This window comes from Cibotium barometz, chromosome 43 (assembly GCF_041138505.1).
Source record: "Cibotium barometz isolate CiBa-2024 chromosome 43, ASM4113850v1, whole genome shotgun sequence".
NCBI lineage: Eukaryota > Viridiplantae > Streptophyta > Polypodiopsida > Cyatheales > Cibotiaceae > Cibotium > Cibotium barometz.
Genome location: NC_141088.1, coordinates 32,894,628 through 32,914,947, shown reverse-complemented (window position 1 = coordinate 32,914,947; position 20,320 = coordinate 32,894,628). Strand labels below are relative to the sequence as shown.

General features: G+C 43.5%; 1 protein-coding gene across 1 annotated transcript in view; it reads right to left on the bottom strand.

The window, feature by feature from the left end:
- LOC147613836 (pescadillo-like protein) overlaps positions 1-19,452 on the bottom strand; it is a 45,939-nt gene extending 26,487 nt beyond the window's left edge. The window contains exons 1-11 of the mRNA XM_086781803.1: positions 19,127-19,452; positions 18,890-18,975; positions 18,493-18,621; positions 18,264-18,383; positions 17,888-18,013; positions 17,635-17,719; positions 17,443-17,553; positions 17,021-17,114; positions 16,186-16,544; positions 15,806-15,913; positions 15,343-15,464 (exon numbers count right to left, since the gene is read on the bottom strand). Coding sequence (XP_086637929.1) covers positions 15,343-15,464; positions 15,806-15,913; positions 16,186-16,544; positions 17,021-17,114; positions 17,443-17,553; positions 17,635-17,719; positions 17,888-18,013; positions 18,264-18,383; positions 18,493-18,621; positions 18,890-18,975; positions 19,127-19,147 — 1,361 coding nt within the window. The 5' untranslated portion in view covers positions 19,148-19,452. The remainder of the gene's footprint in view (positions 1-15,342; positions 15,465-15,805; positions 15,914-16,185; positions 16,545-17,020; positions 17,115-17,442; positions 17,554-17,634; positions 17,720-17,887; positions 18,014-18,263; positions 18,384-18,492; positions 18,622-18,889; positions 18,976-19,126) is intronic.
- Positions 19,453-20,320: the final 868 nt, after the last annotated feature.

The following is a 20,320-nucleotide window of genomic DNA, read 5'->3' as shown; positions in this document are numbered from 1 at the left end:
ACTTCCTTAGGTCTACTGACATGAAATACAGGATGAACTTTCACATGAGAAGGCAAATCCAATTCATATGCAACTGAACCAATCCGTCGTGTAACACGAAATGGTCCACAGTATCTAGGGGATAATTTCAGAGATCTACCTGTCCGTAAAGTCTCGGAATCTTTCGAAACTCGTAAATACACCTTCGTTCCTTCAGAGAACTCTCTGGGTGAACGATGTCTATTAGAATAAAACCTGTCTCGGTCTTCAGCACTTCTAATAGATTCCTTCGCAACTTGTAACATTTCTTGCATATCTTGCAAAAAATTACATGCTGCATCATGCTGAAGTCCTGAGAATCCTACTGTAACAGGTGATCTAGGTTGAAAACCATACATAAGCATGAAAGGACTAAAACCTGTACTCGTATGCTTAGTACTGTTATATGCAAATTCTAACATAGGAAGATAATCCTCCCATGAACTCTGTCTTTTGGATACATATGCTCGAAGCATATCCTCCAAAATCTGATTCACTCTTTCAGTCTGGCCATCAGATTGAGGATGATCTGAGAAACTCAAATTCAAAGTTGTTTCCAACTTCTCAAAAACAAGTTTCCAAAAATCACTCGTAGACAGTCCCTATCACTGACTATGTCCTGCGGTAACCCGTACAGTCTAAACAATTGCTCGATAAACTGCCGTGCTAATTGCGTAGCTGTAATAGTCTTCCGGGTCGTTAAAAATCTAGCCATTTTTGTCAAGCGATCTACCACAACCCAAATAGAATCGTGGCCTTGATGTGTTCTTGGCAATCCGGTAATAAAATCCATGGAAATACTTTCCCATTTATTACCTGGGATTTGCAAAGGATGCAACAACCCAGCCTGTCTACAGCGTTTAGCTTTATTTGCCTGACAAATTTGACACTTGAGAACATAATCTTCTACATACCCTTTCATCTTTGGCCAATAAAAAGTGTGTTTCACTAATGATAGTGTCCTATGTACCCCAGGGTGTCCAGCAGAAGGGACGTCGTGACACTCCTTAAGAATCTTGGACCTAATGTCCGGGATCTGTGGTACACAAATTCTGTCATTACGGAATAGTAAACCATTCCGAATCATCCACTGGCCTCCTGCAGCCTGAATGGTAGACTGCTCAGTCTCTACCTACCGACTTGCTCGTTCACGAGGTATGCTCTGATACCACTATCAAATCCCCACAGATCTCCTCGTGATCGATCTTGGTTCGAGACTCGAATCCTGCAAACAAACGAATAAACAAACAACAAGGGGATGCATGCCTAACTCACCTCCCAACCATGACAGCCGTGGGCGAGTCCATAGTCTTGGTTGTCCCCACCGAGCCACGAGCTGAGCTAACTAGGATGACGTACCGACCAATCTCCTCCTCGTGACGTCCCATACCGCCACGAAGCTGCCCTCGCAGGCCTTGAGACTGCTGTCGGCCTCGGCTGCGTAAAGCAGGTGCACGTCTCGCATCAAAAGTGCAGCATTGCACCCTTCACTCATTCATATCATAATTCAGCAATCAAGCGTTCAATAATTGGAGCCTTCAGCACAAGGAGCATAAGCGATTGAAGCATTCATCACCTCAGCCCTCAGCGTTTCTTCCTTCAGCATCTAGGAGCATCAACACATAAGCATTCAGCCTTCATCAACCTAAACATTTTAGCATACAGCATTCAACCTTCAGATTACCTTGCGTTTTTTGCATAGGAAAGGTTTTCAGCATACATATCTTCATCGTTTTGCTACAACACTTTGGTGGAGGTAAAATTCAGCATTCATTCACAGCCTAGAAACAGTCCCAATCAGCCCATACCTCAGCCTCAGATTTGCAGCCTTCCCTCATTCCATCGGGAAGAGTGCATAGACTCGAGATTGGTCATCATTGGTGCTTCTACAACCGTGTACAGTTCAGCCCGACTCTTGGTCCTCCAAGATCTTGCGTTTGGTTTATCGTCGGTCCAAAGTCAGTCTCTTCAAAGTAATAAAGCAAGTACTATTCCGGTAACTGGATAGGGGGCCCTTCAGTGGGTAATTCGGGACCCCATACGGTGTATGGTTTCTATCTCTCTCTCTCTCTCTCTCTCAATCTCTTAAAGTTTGAAGTCATAAAAGTGGATTGCTAAACACGCGAAACTCAGGATACAAAAGGCGGTGTGAGTCTTGTGTGACAGGATCCTTAATTACGAATACGTCCGTTGCATGTTACAAAGTCGCACCCGCACCTTGGGTTCTTGTAAAAAGCTTCTATATGAATAAAGAAGTTCCTACGGGGAGCCAGCCGTTCCGGCTCAGTGTGGTGTTTTTTTATATTGTTAATGGTTCTTCCATTGTGTTTTCAAAGTTTTGTCTGGTATAATTGAAGAGTCTGTCTATTGTTCCGGGTCCCCCATCGATGACAGGGCATGGTTTGCAACCATTTAAGTGCCTGGTGATCTGTCTCAACTGTGAAATCTCTCCCATAAAGGAAATGTTTCCAATGTTTAAGCATTGTCATCACCCCCAAAAGCTCTTTGTCATAGACAGAATAATTCTTTTCGACGATATTCAACTTGCAACTATAATAAGCCATTGGCCTACCATCCTGTTGTACAATAGCTCCAATGGCTAGATTACTAGCATTGGTAATCACCTCAAAAGGATCATCCCATGATGCCAACTTAAAGACTGATGACTCAGAGACAACTTTCTTTAATGCCTAGAATGCCTCTAAAGCCTTGCCCATAACGGACACTTTCTGGCGACAAATCTTCACACCCTTGAGCAATCTGTGAGAGGTGCTGCAAGGTCAAAAAACTTGTCCATATGAGTACTATAGGCCTGACAAAGACCCACAACCGAGCGGATTTCCTGGGCTCAATATGAGTATGGCCTATACCTTTTCAGAGTTGAGGCTAATACCTATTGAGCTAATGATGTATCCCAAGTAATGTATTTCCAGAACTCCAAACTCACTCTTCATGTTATTTATAGACAACTCATTGTCCGACAAGAGTTATAAAACTTTTGCCACATCTTGCTCATGCTATTGTGCAATCCCTGAGAAGATAAGAATATCATCTAGAAAAATGAAGAGGCATTTGCCAATGAGATCTCGAAAAACCCGAAACATCATCTTGTTGAACATCACTAGTACATTAGTGAGTCTAAAAAGTATCACCGCAACCTCATAGCGGCCACCCTCAGTCTTGAAGGCGGTTTTTGGAATGTCGGCCTCAAAGATCCGAACATGATAGTAGCCACTCTTAAGATCTATCTTAGAGAAAAATTTAGCACCATTGAGTCGCTCTAGGATGTACTCTATTCTGGGCATGGGAAATCCGCCTTGTATCCTTGAGCCTGAATGAAACGAGTGGTATTCCACGAATGCTCTGATCCTCGCGAATCATGATGGGCTCAAGAAAACCTTCAACAATGGTGAAAGTGTCTTACTCCAATCAGGAATGGGTGCATACTATTTGAGCCACTCAATCCCGAGGATCATGTCACACCCTAAAAGAGGGGAGAATGAAATCCCGTTGGAATGTTGCCTTCTGAACCTAAACTCAAACTGCTAAGCTTTCTCAGAGAGAGGTCTACGTAGACCAGGTGTAAACCCTTCTTAGTGCAATCCTTCTTCCCGTGTCCCAAAGTGTGGCGAAAGAAACAACAGTTCTCTGCATTGTATCGTGTCTGTTCATCCGACTAGAGGTAACCTCCAAAGATGTCCTCCTTAGACTTTTCCTCGGAAGTCTTCTTGGTGTGGAATCTTTCTTATTACCCGATTGACCCCATAAATTTTTCTTTTGGTCCTTTTGGTCTTTGTTGTTATGAGCCCCCTTACCCTAGGCGGATGACTGCTGGGTAGACGTCTGTTGCTGGGGCTTAGCACTAGACTATACCTGCTTGGGCTTACCTCCATTCAACGTCATTTCTTGATTCTGAGCAGGTCTGTGTGAAGTTGAGACCAATGTTGTGTCAAATTCCCAAGGAACTCCTCGTAGAACGCTCCTGGTTCGAGACTCGAAACCTGCAAACAAACAAACAAGAAAGGGGTGCAGGCTTGACTCACCTCCCAACCATGACAGCCGTGGGCAAGCCCCCAGTCTTGGCTATCCCCACCGAGCCACGAGCTCAGCTAACTAGGTTGATGTACCGACCAGCCTCTACCTCGTGACGTCCCATACCGCCACGAAGCTACCCTCGCGGGCCTCGAGACTGCTGCCGGCCTCGGCTGCATAAAGCAGGTGCACGTCTGCACTAGATCCAAGCTCCATACCATAGAGCTCTCACAAACTCGCGAGACTCTCTATATGACTAATGACTAACCTTGGCCACCCTTTTATAGGCTCTTGGCCGGTCATCGGGCGTCCACACTTGGGTGCCCGCCCGTCCACACTTGGGTGTCCGCCCGTTAGTCTATCCCTAACTCAGCTCGCCAATCAACCTGCCTAGCTCCAAGCTTCCCCAAACCTCGAAGCTAGTCTTGCGCGCGTGTAGCACATAGTAGATACACACTGTGCACATGACATACTCCCCTTCCTCTAAAAGCTCACTCCTAAGCTCACTTAAAAGCCAGGGTAATCTCTCTGAAGAGTAGTTAATGTCTCCCATGTAGCGTCCTCCTCAACACGATCCTTCCACTTGATCTTGTATTCCGTGATAAGCGTATTACGCAATCTTCTTTCACGAAATCCAAGAATCTTTTCAGGTTCATATGAAACAAATGTCATGTCCTCGACATCTATGATTTCTTGAGGAGTAACTAAGTGGTCTGTTCCACCCAGTACTTCCTTACGCCTACTGACATGAAATACAGGATGAACTTTCACATGAGAAGGCAAATCCAATTCATATACGACTGAACCAATCCGGCGTGTAATACGAAATGGTCCACAGTATCTAGGGGATAATTTCGGAGATCGACCTGTCCGTAAAGTCTCAGAATCTTTCGGAACTCGTAAATACACCATCGTTCCTTCAGAGAACTCTCTGGGTGAACGATGTCTATTAGAATGAAATCTGTCTCGGTCTTGAGCACTTCTAATAGATTCCTTCGCAACTTGTAACATTTCCTGCATATCTTGCAAAAAATTACGTGCTGCATCATGCTGAAGTCCTAAGAATCCTACTGTAACAGGTGATCGAGGTTCAAAACCATACATAAGCATGAAAGGACTAAAACCTGTACTCGTATGCTTAGTACTATTATATGCAAATTCTAACATAGGAAGATAATCCTCCCATGAACTCTGTCTTTTGGATACATATGCTCGAAGCATATCCTCCAAAATCAAATTTACTCTTTCAGTCTGGCCATCAGATTGAGGATGATCAGAGGAACTCAAATTCAAAGTTGTTTCCAACTTCTCAAAAACAAGTTTCCAAAAATCACTCGTAAACTTAGGGTCCCTATCACTGACTGTGTCCTACGGTAACCCGTACAGTCTAAACAATTGCTCGATAAACTGCCGTGCTAATTGTGTAGCTGTAATAGTCTTTCGGAATGGTAAAAATCTAGCCATTTTTGTCAAGCGATCTACCACAACCCAAATAGAATCGTGGCCTTGATGTGTTCTTGGCAATCCGGTAATAAAATCCATGGAAATACTTTCCCATTTATTACCTGGGATTTGCAAAGGATGCAACAACCCAGCCTGTCTAAAGCGTTCAGCTTTATTTGCCTGACAAATTTGACACGTGAGAACATAATCTTCTACATACCCTTTCATCTTTGGCCAATAAAAAGTGTGTTTCACTAAAGATAGTGTCATGTGTACCCTAGGGTGTCCAGCGTACCCCAGGGTGTCCAGCAGAAGGGGCGTCGTGACACTCCTTAAGAATCTTGGACCGAATGTCCGAGATTTGTGGTACATAAATTTTGTCATTACGGAATAGTAAACCATTCCGAATCATCCACTGGCCTCCTGCAGCCTGAATGGTAGACATCTCAGTCATTGAGTCTTGGTCAATCAATGAGCTCCCGTCCTGGATCTTCTGCCAAAATGGACCAAAATAACTATCAGTCCTGCAAAGCCCTCTCAATGGCTGAAATAAGTCAGTAGAAATCTCGGTGAACGACAAAGTATTCACCTCTCTAATTCGACTAAGCGCATGTGCCACATTATTCATGGACTCTTTCGTATAACGAATCTCAAAATCAAAATCTTGCATTAACTCAGCCCAACGAGCTTTCCTTCCTCTCAAATCATCCGCATCACACACATACTTGATTGACTGATGATCAGTCAATACCACAAACTTGGAGCCATATAAATAATGTCTCTAAACCTTGAGAGCATGAATCACAGCATAAAGCTCCTTCTCAAGGGTTAGCCAACGAGATTGAGTGTCGTCTAGCTTTTTACTTTCAAAAGCAACCGGTCTACCATATTGAAATAGAGCAGCCCCGATAGCATAGTCACTGGCATCAGTTTCAAGAACATAAGGCCGACTAGGATCAGGTAACGCTAAGATAGGTGCTTCCTTGACTTTATCTTTCAAAAGTCTGAAGGCCATATCCAAATCGTTATTCCAAGTGATAGGCTGATTTGACTTACGTCCACGACCTTTCAATAAGTCAGTCATCGGTAGTGTGAGCTGAGAGTACTCCCGCACAGATTTCCGAAGAAAAACAACAAAACCGAGAAAAGAACGAAGTTGTTTCACTGTTCGCGGTATAGGCCAGTCCAGAACCTTCTGAACTCAGTCATAGTCAATGCTCAATCCATCTCTAGTGATCTTTAAGTAAATGATGTCTGTCATAAAAAACTCACATTTACTTAATTTAGCACATAGTCGATTCTGTCTTAAAATAGATAAGACAATTGTCATGTGCACAGTGTGTATCTACCGTGTGCTACACGCACGCAAGACTAGCTTCGAGGTTTGGGGAAGCTTGGAGCTAGGCAGGCTGATTGACGAGCTGAGTTAGGGATAGACTAACGGGCGGGCACCCAAGTATGGACGGGCGGGCGTCCAAGTGTGGATACCCGATGACCGACCAAGAGCCTATAAAAGGGTGGCCAAGGTTAGTTGGGATATAGAGTCTCGCGAGTTTGTGAGAGCTCTATGGTCTTGGAGCCTGGATCTAGTGCAGACGTGCACCTGCTTTACGCAGCCGAGGCCGGCTGAAATCTCGAGGCCCGTGAGGGTAGCTTCGTGGCGGTATGGGACATCGCGAGGAGGAGATTGGTCGGTACGTCAACCTAGTTAGCTCAGCTCGTGGCTCGGTGGGGACAGCCAAGACTGTGGGCTTGCCCACGGCTGTCATGGTTGGGAGGTGAGTCAGGCCTGCACCCCCTTGTTGTTTATTCGTTTGTTTGCACGATTCGAGTCTCGTACCAGGAACGATCACGAGGAGATCCGGTGGGGATTTGACAGTGGTATCAGAGCATACCTCGTGAACGAGCAAGTCGGTAGGTAGAGAAGATGAGGTCGAAGAAAGGTAAGTGTTAAAAAAGCTTGCTGTTTTTTCTGTGCATATTGCTGTTTTTCAGATTCAGTATGTTGTGTTTTTCATCATAAGAACCCGTCACGATAGCAATTGTGGTCTAGAAGGGTCGATTTGCTTTGCATGAAGTAGGTGAAGATTCGTTTGTGCAGTCGCATGAAACTTTTTGAGAAAACAGAAAAAACAAAAAGCAGGTTTGCTTTTCGTTTAACGTGAGAAAGAGAGCACGCGTGTGAGAGGTGGGCACGCTGGCGGGTGTTGGCGTTTGGCTATTGGAGGCTGGCGGGCGCAGGCGCCTAGGGCTATCTAGCCAAGCAGCCAGGCCTGCGTAGCCAGGTGGCTAGGCCTGCGTAGCCAAGCGGCCAGGCCTACGCAGGCGCCCAGGCCAAGCGAGGCAGGTGCCTAGGCCCACGCCGCCTTGCCAGGCCTACGCGAGGCTGGCGCAGGCAGCACCGGCAGCACCGACAGTTCGGGCAGCATGGTGGCGTTCGCAGGCAGCCGGCGGCGCTATTTCCGACGGGACAGAAAGGAAAAAAAAAAGCAAAATAGCAAAAGCATGCGCCCAGTCCAATTCGGCGTTTTGTTTTTTTGGTTTTTATTAAAGTTTTTTTTTACAAAAGTTTAAGGGTCCCTAAGGTTCAACGTGTTTTTTTCTTTTTTTTAAGAAAACAGAACTTTTATATATATATATATATATATATATATATATATATATATAGAAAAAAAAACACAAAAGCAAAAGCTCAAGTAGCTTTTGGGGATAGCTATATAAACCCCTTAAATGGGCTTCTTGCCACACATCTCAAGTTTTCAAGCTCTCAAGTTCACTCGCACTTTTATTGTACAAAGATCGAATTTTCTCTCCACTTACCCTCTTCACGATGTCGACCCAAGAAACAGAGTTGGAGCCCCTTGTTGAACGCGAAGGCTTGCCGGCTACGGAAGATACCGATGCCGTTTTTGACGATTATGTGTCAAAATCAGATTTCCAAGAGTTCAAAGTAGCTCTCGAAGCTTCTTCGTCGAAACGTCAGGCACAAATTGCAGCCCAGATGCAAGCTTTGCAAAACTCCATTGCTCTTTTGACCACTACCCTCTCTACTCTATCGGGTATGGATACCTAGGCTTCTGCTTTGGGCCCCAACATTACTTCGGAACCGTTCAGGGGCGAGCAAAAGCAGCGCACCAAGGAGATCGTGGACACTTGGCTACATAAGTGGCAAGTTCACTTTCAGTTTCATCCATATGATGATGGAAAAAAGATCCAGTTAGTAACAGGTTTCCTCTCAGGCAAAGCTTTGCTTTGGTGGAAGGAACTCAACCCTAAGCCAATGACTTGGGCACAATTCGAAGACGTCTTCAAGAAGGAATTCCTAAAGAAAGAGGATGATTATGATGTTGTTGCCCGGTTTTCAGCTTTGACCATGACAGCATAGGGACACCCAGTATAGTATTTTAGGTGATTGTATTCATCCCTCTCAAGGACCTCTTGTAAATACAATTGATTTTGGAAATATAATGGATTCTTCTTTGTATACCGCTTTCCATTGTGTATTGATTCCACTTTCTTCATTTCTCATACCTTCCATGGATGTCAATGAATTAAGTGTGTTTGAAAGCAAAGAATTACAAAATTACAAAAGATACTTGATTCGTTTCAAGACGTATTTCCTAAGGAACTGCCATCGGGTTTACCACCTGAACGGACAGTAGATCATCGTATTGACTTGATCCCTGGTGCTCATCCTGTCAGTATTCCACCTTACAGGATGAGCCAAGCTGAGGAAGATGAGTTGGCTAAACAACTCGAAGATTATTTGAGGATGGACCAGATCCGTCCAAGTAAATCACCTTGGGGTGCACCTGTGTTGCTTAGGAGAAAGAAGGACAATACCTGGAGAATGTGTATAGATTACAAGAGATTGAACAAGCTGACCATTAAAAACCGTTATCCTCTCCCTAGATCAGATGATCTGATTGACCGGTTAGCAAGAGCGAAATATTTCACGAAGATAGATTTACGTACTGGCTATCTCCAGATACGTATTCATGAAAGGCATGTCGAAAGAACCGCCTTTCGGACTAGGTATGGCCATTACGAGTTTCTCGTATTACCTTTTGGGTTAACCAATGCTCCAACCACTTTCCAGCAAATAATGAACGATCTTTTTCGTGAACATTTGGGGAAATTTGTGGTGGTGTTCCTGGATGATATTTTGATATATAGTCGTACTCTTGAGGATCATGTCAGACACCTCACGATTGTCTTATCTATTTTAAGACAGAATCGACTATATGCTAAATTAAGTAAATGTGAGTTCTTTTTGACCGACATCATTTACTTGGGACACAAGATCACTCAAGATGGATTGAGCATTGACTATGACCGAGTCCAGAAGATTCTGGACTGGCCTATACCGCGAACAGTGAAACAACTTCGTTCTTTTCTCGGTTTTGTTGTTTTTCTTTGGATATTTGTGCGGGAGTACTCTCAGCTCACACTACCAATGACCGACTTATTGAAAGGTCGTGGACGTAAGTCAAATCAACCTATCGCTTGGAATAACGATTTGGATATGGCCTTCAGACTTTTGAAAGATAAAGTCAAGGAAGCACCTATCTTAGCATTACCTGATCCTAGTCGGCCTTATGTTCTTGAAACTGATGCCAGTGACTATGCTATCGGGGCTGCTCTATTTCAAGATGGTAGACCGGTTGCTTTTGAAAGTAAAAAGCTAGACGACACTCAATCTTGTTGGCCAACCCTTGAGAAGGAGCTTTATGCTGTGATTCATGCTCTCAAGGTTTGGAGACATTATTTATATAGCTCCAAGTTTGTCGTATTGACTGATCATCAGTCAATCAAGTATGTGTGTGATGCGGATGATTTGAGAGGAAGGAAAGCTTGTTGGGCTGAGTTAATGCATGCGTGTAGCACACGGTAGATACACACTGTGCACATGACATGTTGCCACCAAGTAACAGCTTCTCCAGTGAGTTGAGGTGCCGGCACAAGGACTTTGTCTTATGGATTTGCGATTTTTGTTAAAGGAAAATGTGCTTCAAACTCATGAATAAACTCAGTACCAACAACATGATCGCACTTACCATCATACTTCCTAAAGTTTGGTGAAGTTCAGATGACAGTGGTGATTGGGATGGTGGAGGATGAAGGATTTGGAGCCCTCTTGGGGAGGGATGCCAGAATCTATGCCATCGTCTACTGATGCTAGAGTTGCATAGCCTCCCTGTTGAGTCTTTGATGGTACTCTTGGTCGGCTTCTTCTCGACGACTTTGGTCTTCCTCATACTTGCGTGTGGCTTCCTTATCCCTTTGTTCCTCCCCATGTATGTTTTCTTCTTTCTTTTTTTCTTCTTCACCTTTTCTTCATGCTTCTTCACATCTTTCGTGTCCTTTCTTCTTTGTTCCTCCAAACCGAAGAACTTTTTTGCCAGACCTTGGAGGCCTTCTTTGGGCTTCTCTTTTTCTACTGCAAGCTACATCTTCAATGAATTTATTTGCTCCCTCATTATTCTCAAGAGCTCTTCTATGCTTGGCGGAAACGTACTTTTTTTGGGTATGTCGCTTTGGAGGCTTTGTGCCGCCATAACTTCTTGCTGGCTTTCTCTTGATGACAATAGCACACCGTACCCCATGAGAAAGATGAGTATCCATGTAGCTAGGTCTAATCACAAACCCATCCTGCGTGAGCTGGAGAAGATGATCTCTATAGAAAGCCATATTCGTACCAAGCTCGTGTGTCGGCTGTATCCATGTCCTCCTAGTGTCCAGCTGAATCAAGTCCTGCCTGATAAGTCTGGTAATCTCTGCCCGTGAGAGAAAGGGAGGGTGCATCCAGGGAGTACTGAAATGGAGGTAGCCTGTCCATACTAAAGCCATGCAGCTGGAACCAAGCTGTCATCTGTGCAGACTAACATGATCCGTCTCCCTGTGATACCAACTGTCGTGAAGACTCCAGGGCTAAGCGAGCATATCTGTCTCTAGGGAGAGCCCAAGTGCTATGTATAAAGGAGACTGATCGAGTGAGTGCCTCTACTACCAATGGGGGGGCAGCCATCTCTGCACGGATAATATCATGTGGTACGGAGGCCTTGGCCCTAATCATCCGGGAAATCATAGAAACCAAGGGCCTCTCCATACGTCTTCATCCATCAATGCTACCAACTCGGCTGTGGTGATCCACTGAGGGTCCCCATATCTCCACTCCATACAGCATGGCTGAAGTGACCAAAGTGTCAAAGAGCCAGAGCTTTGTTCGAGGTTCCTGAAACTGAACCTGCAAACACATCCTCTCTAGTCTCCCCAATGCTGCATAAGCTCTGGTCAATCTGGTCTCCGCTGCTCTCCTCAAGGAAAATAGTGGGCCACTAAAAACCACACCAAGGTAAGTATATGCATCTGTATACTCCACAGTCTCTTGACCATATGTAAAGGTGGGTACTGACCTCCTGGCCCACTATGCTGTGGTGTTAAACACCATCACCTTGGTTTTACCAAGGTTAACAAACAATCCACTGTCCTGTGCAAACGTGTGCAATGCATCCAAATGACGCTGCATCCCCTCTGGAGAATCTGAGATCAGCACAATATCATCACCATACAATAACAGCGAAATCCATGTCCCTGCTAGCTGTGCTCCTCTGTCACCCTCCCGCTCTACATAGTCTGAAACCTCATGCACGTACATCCCAAATAAGGTGGGAGAAAGGGGGCAGCCCTATTTCACCCCAATAGTGGAGTGAACCATCTCAGATATACCCTGAGTAGTACGTACCTGCCCCACAACTGTCTTGTATAAAGCCATGATTCCCCAAATCAGCTCTGTGGGCACTCCCATCTCCTGTAGTCTGCACATCAGTCTAGCTCTCGGTACTGTGTCAAAAGCGAAAATCCACAAAGCAACAATAAATCCTCCTGCCATATAATCTGCCCTCCTCAATAATAGCTCTGAGTGTCAAGATATGGTCAAGAGTGGAGAAACCTCTCCTGAACCCTGCCTGCCCTGATGCACGTATGCCCTCTCTCTCTGCCCATCTACTCAACTCCTTCTCAAGAATAGATGCATATAATCTAGCCAATGTGTGACCAATCATGATGGTACGATAATTCCCAGGAAGCATGGCATCCCCTGACTTGAAGATAGGCACAATCATGGACATATTCCAAGTCTCAGGAAAACCCTCACACATGCCTCGGTTAAACATCATAGCAATAAGCTCTGCAAGCATATCTTTGGCATGAATAAAGTGTTCTGCTACCAAACCATCATGATCATATGCTCTCCCAGTCCTCATCTTGTCAATAGCTTTCCTTACCATCTCAACAGTAAAGAAAGCACATGTCTCTGGGCATGGCTCCGATGGGTCTGGCAGGGGCGGCTGTCCTGCTGCTATGTGCAGGGATGCTGCATACTACCCCAAATCTCTGTGGAGGTAATGGCTGGTGATGGTGAATGCTCATGGAATAGTCTCCATGCCTCGCCTGAGTCCTGACTCATAAATAACTGATACAAATCCCTCTCTAACTGAGCAAGATAAGCCCTCTTCTTCCGTCGCACTAGGTGCCGGAAGGTAATCCGTGACTGTCTGTGAATGGTAACACCCATGAGCACCTCTCACTGTAATCTGATCCTCATCTCTCTGCACTCCTCATCATACCAACTGTTCTAGGGCATGTTCCCATATCATCTCCGTGTAGGCTGACTATGGGGATATGCCTCTGATGCTGCAGCATGAAGCGTCTCTATCAATATCTGAGTGAGCTCATCTAATGGCCGTCCCGGCTCCTCGGCACATAAGCGTCTGTATATCTCATCCGTGTACACGGTGTCAGTCTCCCTCGTAAAGGTATAACGAGTATGTGTGGAGACCTGTCCCAATGGAGCTGTGCTGAACTGAAATGTGAGAGTGAAGGACAAGATAGCATGATCCACTGCTATTCCAACCGGCCTAGTGCCTACCATAAAATCCTGAAAAGAGGGAATGAGACTGGGCTGAGCCATAACATAGTCCACTGTACTAGCACCATGCCTATGTGGAAAGCTAGTGAAACTGCCCGATGTCGGGAATCTCTATAGGCCATTCAGGATGGCCAATCCTTGTGCAGTCCCCATGTCTATCAAATACCGCCCATACACTGTATGTTCCTCGTCCTGTGAGAGTCTAGATAGGCCCATATCCCTAACATCAAGCTCCCTCAACATCTCCTCTGATGTATCATAAAATACTGTCTGGTTATGGGCAGTCCTGGCATTGAAGTCCCCCGGGAGAATGATGTCACCATCCCTGGAGAACTCCCAAATGTCATCATCTCCTCTGATGTATCATAAAATCATCTCCTCTGATGTATCATAAAATACTGTCTGGTTATGGGCAGTCCTGGCATCTCCTCTGATACATCTCCTCTGATGTATCATAAAATACTGTCTGGTTATGGGCAGTCCTGGCATTGAAGTCCCCCGGGAGAATGATGTCACCATCCCTGGAGAACTCCCAAATGTCATCATCCAAAATAGAAAAGGGAGACTGCCCGCTAGGTGATGCATACACTGATCCTGAAAAGAGAGAGAGAGAGAGAGAGAGTAGCTGACAGTATTGGGTCCCAAATACTAAAAGCCCCCCCCCATGGTGGCAAGCAGGAGTATTTGCTTGTATTACTTCTTTAAAGAACTGTTGTACTGTCGAAGACTCTTCTAGGCCACTTGTGCAAGTCCAGGATAGCTGTAGGACTGCACATATGCTGGCTGAACGCTGAAGAGGAGCTTCAGGGTTTTGCCTGGAGAGGTAAGAGACTGAATGCTGTCTTGAAGACTGAAATCTGCTTGATGACCTGACTTTTGAAGGAATGAATTACGGCTGAAACTAGGCGCATGCATTTATATTGGGTATAGCTGCTGGTCAGCCCGCAGACAAGCTGTCAGCCAGCTCTCATTGGACAAAAAATGTCAATATAAGTATTTAATGCTGCGCATACTTCTGCTGCCTCAATGCTGTTGTCGGCCATGTTTATTACCCCTAGCTGCTGCCTATTAACAGCTGTCAGCCTGTCCCATCTAGTACTAGGTCTGCCGACTGCCTTACAGCTTGGTTTGGCTGTTGTGTAGGCTGCCCACGAGTGCCCAAATGTAGGGCTGCAATACACCTTTGTATTCATGCCCCATGTATGCATACATGCTAATGATTCTTCTGACCATGTTCAGCTCACATGGTGCCTCGCGCTGTGTACAGAAGGACAACTAAACAGACACACAAGAAAGAGAGGGAGAGAGGGGGCTACGATGACTGTAGAGAGAAGATATGACAAAACTGAGGAGAGAAAGTATTGCATGACTCAATGATGGTTTTGATTGATTGATAAAGCCCTTCACAAGTACACGCTTTTGTAGGCTGGTAGCCTTATCTAGACCTCAAGCTTGGGGGTGGCTCTAGAGGATACCTATGGTTGGGAGGGGAGCTACTAGATAGATCTCTTATGGTGTATTTCAGTTCACTGCGGATTATCTTTACTCAAGGAGTACTCCAAGTGCTTGGGAACTTTACACAGCTCTCACACAGGAGCATATGGCCAAGATTTACTGGCATATGGCATCCACCATGTAACATTCACATGCTCACCTCACCTCACATTTCATTTCCAATTCACCTTGTGTCATGACAGCTCCGGGTCATCAATGATAAAGGCATCCAGGCTTTTATAGATTGTACCCTCTTTACCATTGATCTCATAGGCCTTTTTGGCTATACACACAAGCACTTGGGCGTGTGAGGTACATATTTATAAACACATATTGATTGTATGTACATGTGCTATTAAGATTTCCTCAAGAACAAAAGAATTGTTTGCAATAACATTTCATTGGAAGATGGATGAAAAGTGTACCTGCCCAAGGCATAATCATGGGTAGGCAGCAAAACACGACTATTGATGCAATCATACACCCACTGTGGTTGGACGTAATCCCTCGATAAAAAGACATGGCCTTGAGAAGGCCTGTCTACAATCTGAAAGCAGAGAGCATGCATGAGAAATTGAGGACTCCAATCGAAGTCTCCAAAAAATAAAGACCCTCAGTTTCAAAAAGCAACACATTATTATAATATAGTGTCTCAATTATTATATTTTCATTATAACAAAGATATTAATATGAGGGTAATATAATAATACTATAAGATATTTACATATAAACCTACTGTTTTCTTAGAGTAATATGATAAAATATAATATACGTATTTACACACACCCACATGCACCAATGAAAAGTTTTAAGTTATTTCCCAAACTTAGAAAAACCAAAGTGCAACCTTGACTCTATGAGAGTCTACTCTAGAAACTTCAACCTTACCTGATGTGTGATATCTTCATCGCTCTCCTCATAAGGAGCTCCATCACCACTCCATGAGGCAGTACCTCCAAATGCACCGATGAGAAAGAGTAAGGATTCTCTTGGAACCTATGAAAAGAAAGAGATTTCAGTTTGAAAAGGCCCAGAAAGAAAGAAAGTTTTCTATCAAATCTGCTCACAGTCTTTACATTTAGAGAGGTGTATTGTTCGTTACCTTCTAATGTATTTGACTTACAGGTGTTGAATATTCATGCTATATATGTAAATATATTCTTTTATATGTGTATTTTTATTTTTATTTCATGTGTATATGTGTGTGTGTATATACATATCCTAGTATGTATGTATGCATATATACATGTATATACGTGTGTGCATACCTCACGGCCAAGGAAAAATTTCAGCTCCTTGAATAGGCCTTTGCATTGCCTTGTGTCATCATCATCGTCTTCTTCCTCCATGTTTTCTTCTTCATTTGCCCCACTTGAGTTTAAATCTTTATTTGCCTCACTTCTCTCATTCGTTGCATTTGAACCATCTTTAGTCATTGTTGACAGTCTATCCTGCAGAGAGGCCAACCTTGCTTGTGATTCTGCAAGCCGTATCCGAGTCTTATTTGAATTCACCTCTTCCTTGATGACATTATCTTTCCCCATGTCAGTAGCTACCACCTCTTCATCCCTCTTCCTCCTTAAGTCCTCAGATTCCCTACCTAGATCTCGCATGACAGCATAGAGTTCTGCAAAACAGATATGCATTGGTAGATTGAATTGATGAGCACTCAAGAATAAGCACTGGGCTGCAGCCATGCATGTGTACCTATAATCAATGTTCATGTGATCACCCTGTATCAAGTGTATGGATACTCATGACAACATGCGCATGTTCTTCTATCCACATGTGCACACATGTGGATAGATGCATCCATGTGTGCACATGTTCTTCTATTCACATGTGCACACATGGAAGCATCTAGATTATATGCTTACTTGCCTCTGTTTTTGGGGGGCCATCTAAAACATGCACAAGCACATCATTGAAAAGCTAATCATTCCAAAATAAAACCAACATGACATAAAACAGCCCTAAATAGCTTGTCATGAGCTCCTAATGAAACAAGGAAAATTACAGTCCCACGTGTTTGCAAATATGATTGAAAACATTAAAGGGGATAATAATCTCTACAACAAAAAGAACAAAAGAAAGGCCACACACCTGCAGCTTCTGCTTCAAGCTGGGGATCCAAAATGGGAGGGTACTTCAAACCCATAGAATGATAAAGCTTGAAATTGACGAATCCCAGAAGAGTCTAAATCCATAAGAACAAATTAAATAGATGCATGGATCCTGGTCCACCTCCAAAATTATCTATGTATGTATTTATGTATGTATGCATGCATGTGTGTATATGTGTATGTATGTATGTATGTATGTATGTATGTAAGTGAGTATTAAAAGTACGTATGTATGTATGAATGTATGTAAACATGGCGGGCGCGGGCATGGGTGCTCAATCAATTTAATTAGCAAATTTGCTTGCAGATATGCAAACTTTCGACTTCAGGATGCCCATTGCATGTTTCTCATCATAAATTCCACATCCAACGTCAAATCAAGAGTTAACCAGCACATGGTACCTCATAGAATTCAACAAATGTGAGCATTACTCGAATATCCACATCATCAGGAACTACTTGGCTTAGAACATGAGGAGTAAGCCAGGTGATCCTCTGCCCGGCAACCTCTGCCTGCATAGATAGTCACAAAAAAAATGTGTATATTCAAGCCTCCGATTGACAATGTCAACTACTTCATTGAAGAAAACTCACTTGATAATAGATCCCCTTGACTGAAACAAAGGTTCGGCGCAAAGAATGTGTCCGAGCAATATATGCTTGCCACTCAAGACTCAGCCTGGATAAAGCATGAAAATAACATGATTTTATGTGCAGGCCAAAACTTGGGACTTGCACATGTAAGTAGTACTAGTAGGGGAGCCTGTGGCCAAGGTGATGGCAAGATATAAGAACATTAATGATCACACTATGGTTGGATATTGCATGAAGATCTTAGGATTATTACCTGCGGCAATTATTCACTGTTTCCACAGGGATCTTGTAAGAGGCTTCTGCCGGGAAAGTTGCAAAAAGATGCAGCATGGTAAGAGGATCATCCAAATCACGAAGGGCATCGATAAAAGAGGGATACCTGGTTTGCATCAAAAAAATGAGCAGCCATTGGTGTCATGGGAAGGGTCATTAGGAGAAACCCCCCATCCCAACAATCCAACAGCCAGCCAGGGGAGATCCATGGACCATGAAGAAGAGGCAGGTGAGATCTCCCCTTTTCACATGTGGTACCTATGTGTATAAACCATCAAAAATGCATTTCCTATTTACTTTGAAGAGTAGGCATTCCTGCCGTATATCCATTGATTTTGAAGGATAGGAAATAGTACCTTTCCTTTACAAGATGATCAAGAGAGTAAGAAGGCTTGTTTATCTCCAGTCTAGCCGCTAGACTCGAATTCTTCTTCGCCCGAGCCCTTTTTATTTTCTTTTCAAATGCCTTGATCTCTCTATGTCAACTGAACCAAGTTAGAAAGAGAATACAAAGACACGTCCTTTTGCTTTTATTTTTTATTCTTGTTTTAAGAACCAACTTCTAAGTCAAACAATTAGGAAAACCTGCTCTTCTCCAGCAATGGCTCGTGAGCCAAGAAATTGATGTCTTTTACATGATAATATGTCTTATCATGCCCCTCAAACTTCTTCTTGGGCTCCCTGGGATGTATGCCTTTAAGAATACACAAGCGCCTGGCAACCAAGACCATCTTAGAAACCGAGTTGATGTGCGGCTACAGTTACTTGATAGAAGCTATTACACACACACTCAAATGATGGGTGCGTTTACAGGGAATTTTGAATCCAGGCCAGCAATGCATAAAGCCCAGCCCTCAAACCCAATGGTGCCATATAAACAAGCCCAACCCTCAAGCTCTATCTGTGGTAACATATGAACAAAAAGTATGCCTGCCATGCATAAAGAAACATGTAAGAAAGAAGAAGTGAAATTAGACAAAACCTGAACTCCGGAAGTTTGATTTGAAGGCGATTAAGTGCCTTGTTCCTGGTTGTGTACTTTGCAGCATTACCCTCTTTCTTCTTCCCCTGAGAAATCATTACCAAGTAAGGAAAATGCCCTCCTCAACATGAGGGCAACAGGAATGTAGGAAGGACAGGACCACCTCTCCCATAGCAAAAATTAACTTCAAACAAAGCATTTCCTATCAATATAAGGAAGAATTAAAGGGCCCAATACCTGCTTCATTTTGGCTTTCATCTGAACCTCCCTCTCTCTATAAGCAAATTCTCAGCTTGTTTGCGGATACCCCCGAACAAAGAGAAAGCGTAATCGTTTGAGTTAAAAATGTGGTGCTCGTCCCATAGACCCAGAAAAGGTCCTCAGAAGGGTCCTCACAAGACTTCAAGTGGAGGAAGGTGGCTTCAGTGAAGGCTTAAGAGAAGGGCATCAGAGGGGAGATAGGGATAACAGAAGAGTGTTACTGCTGCATATAGTCTCGACCTAGGGGCACCGAAATCTCTCTTCTTTTTGGGGCATTAATTAATAAATGATTTTATTAAGAGAACTGAACCTTAGCAACATTTTTCTCAACAAATCACCAAACTTTGACCTTAAAATTATATTTTTCAAAATTGAGAAATTAAAATTTACAAGCTCAAACTTCTTCTTTTTTTGCAACCAGGAACACACACACCCTATCCATGTGGGGAAAAAAAGAGGGAAAGCCCTTTAGTGCCGTCGCAAGGTATACCGACCATGAAAAAAAAAAGGTCCAAAAATTTTGAAATTCAAATGTGACAAAAAAAAAATGGCACTAGGAACTACGAGTAAAAACAATCTATCTTCTAAAAAGCACAACGAAATGAGAAAGTAGTAGTGCATGTCTTTTTTATAGGGATGGATGGGAAGGGATGTATAATGCCATGCCCTTTTTTATCTTAAAGCACTACAAATAGAGGAGGTCTTCTAGCTGTTGGGGAGCCTCTGCATGTGGGTAATTGTTGCCTAGGTAAATATTTTGTTACTGTTGTATAAATAAGGTACTAAATCCCCTCATTTATTCAATGATGTCGCAGTGTAGGCAATGCTTGGTGGATTGTTGGTTTAATACTTGAAGTGGTGGAGCTTGTCTATATGTATTTTGTTAATTAATTGTAACTTCCTAATTGCTTGAATTATCTTTCTCGAATTACGTGTGTCTCTATTGGTGAAAAGGTTAGTACCCTTGTGATAATGGATGTATCTATGAATTGTTCATATCTAGAGAAAGTTGTTATGATTAAGGTTATGTGGACTTTTGGGCGTACCAGAGTTAGGGTTACAAGCAATGTATATAGAGTTAGGTTAACGGAGTTATGGGGCTAGAGTTACTTGAAAGTCTTCTAAGCACCTAGTTTGTTGTGATTGTCTTTGAATTATTCATATCTAGAG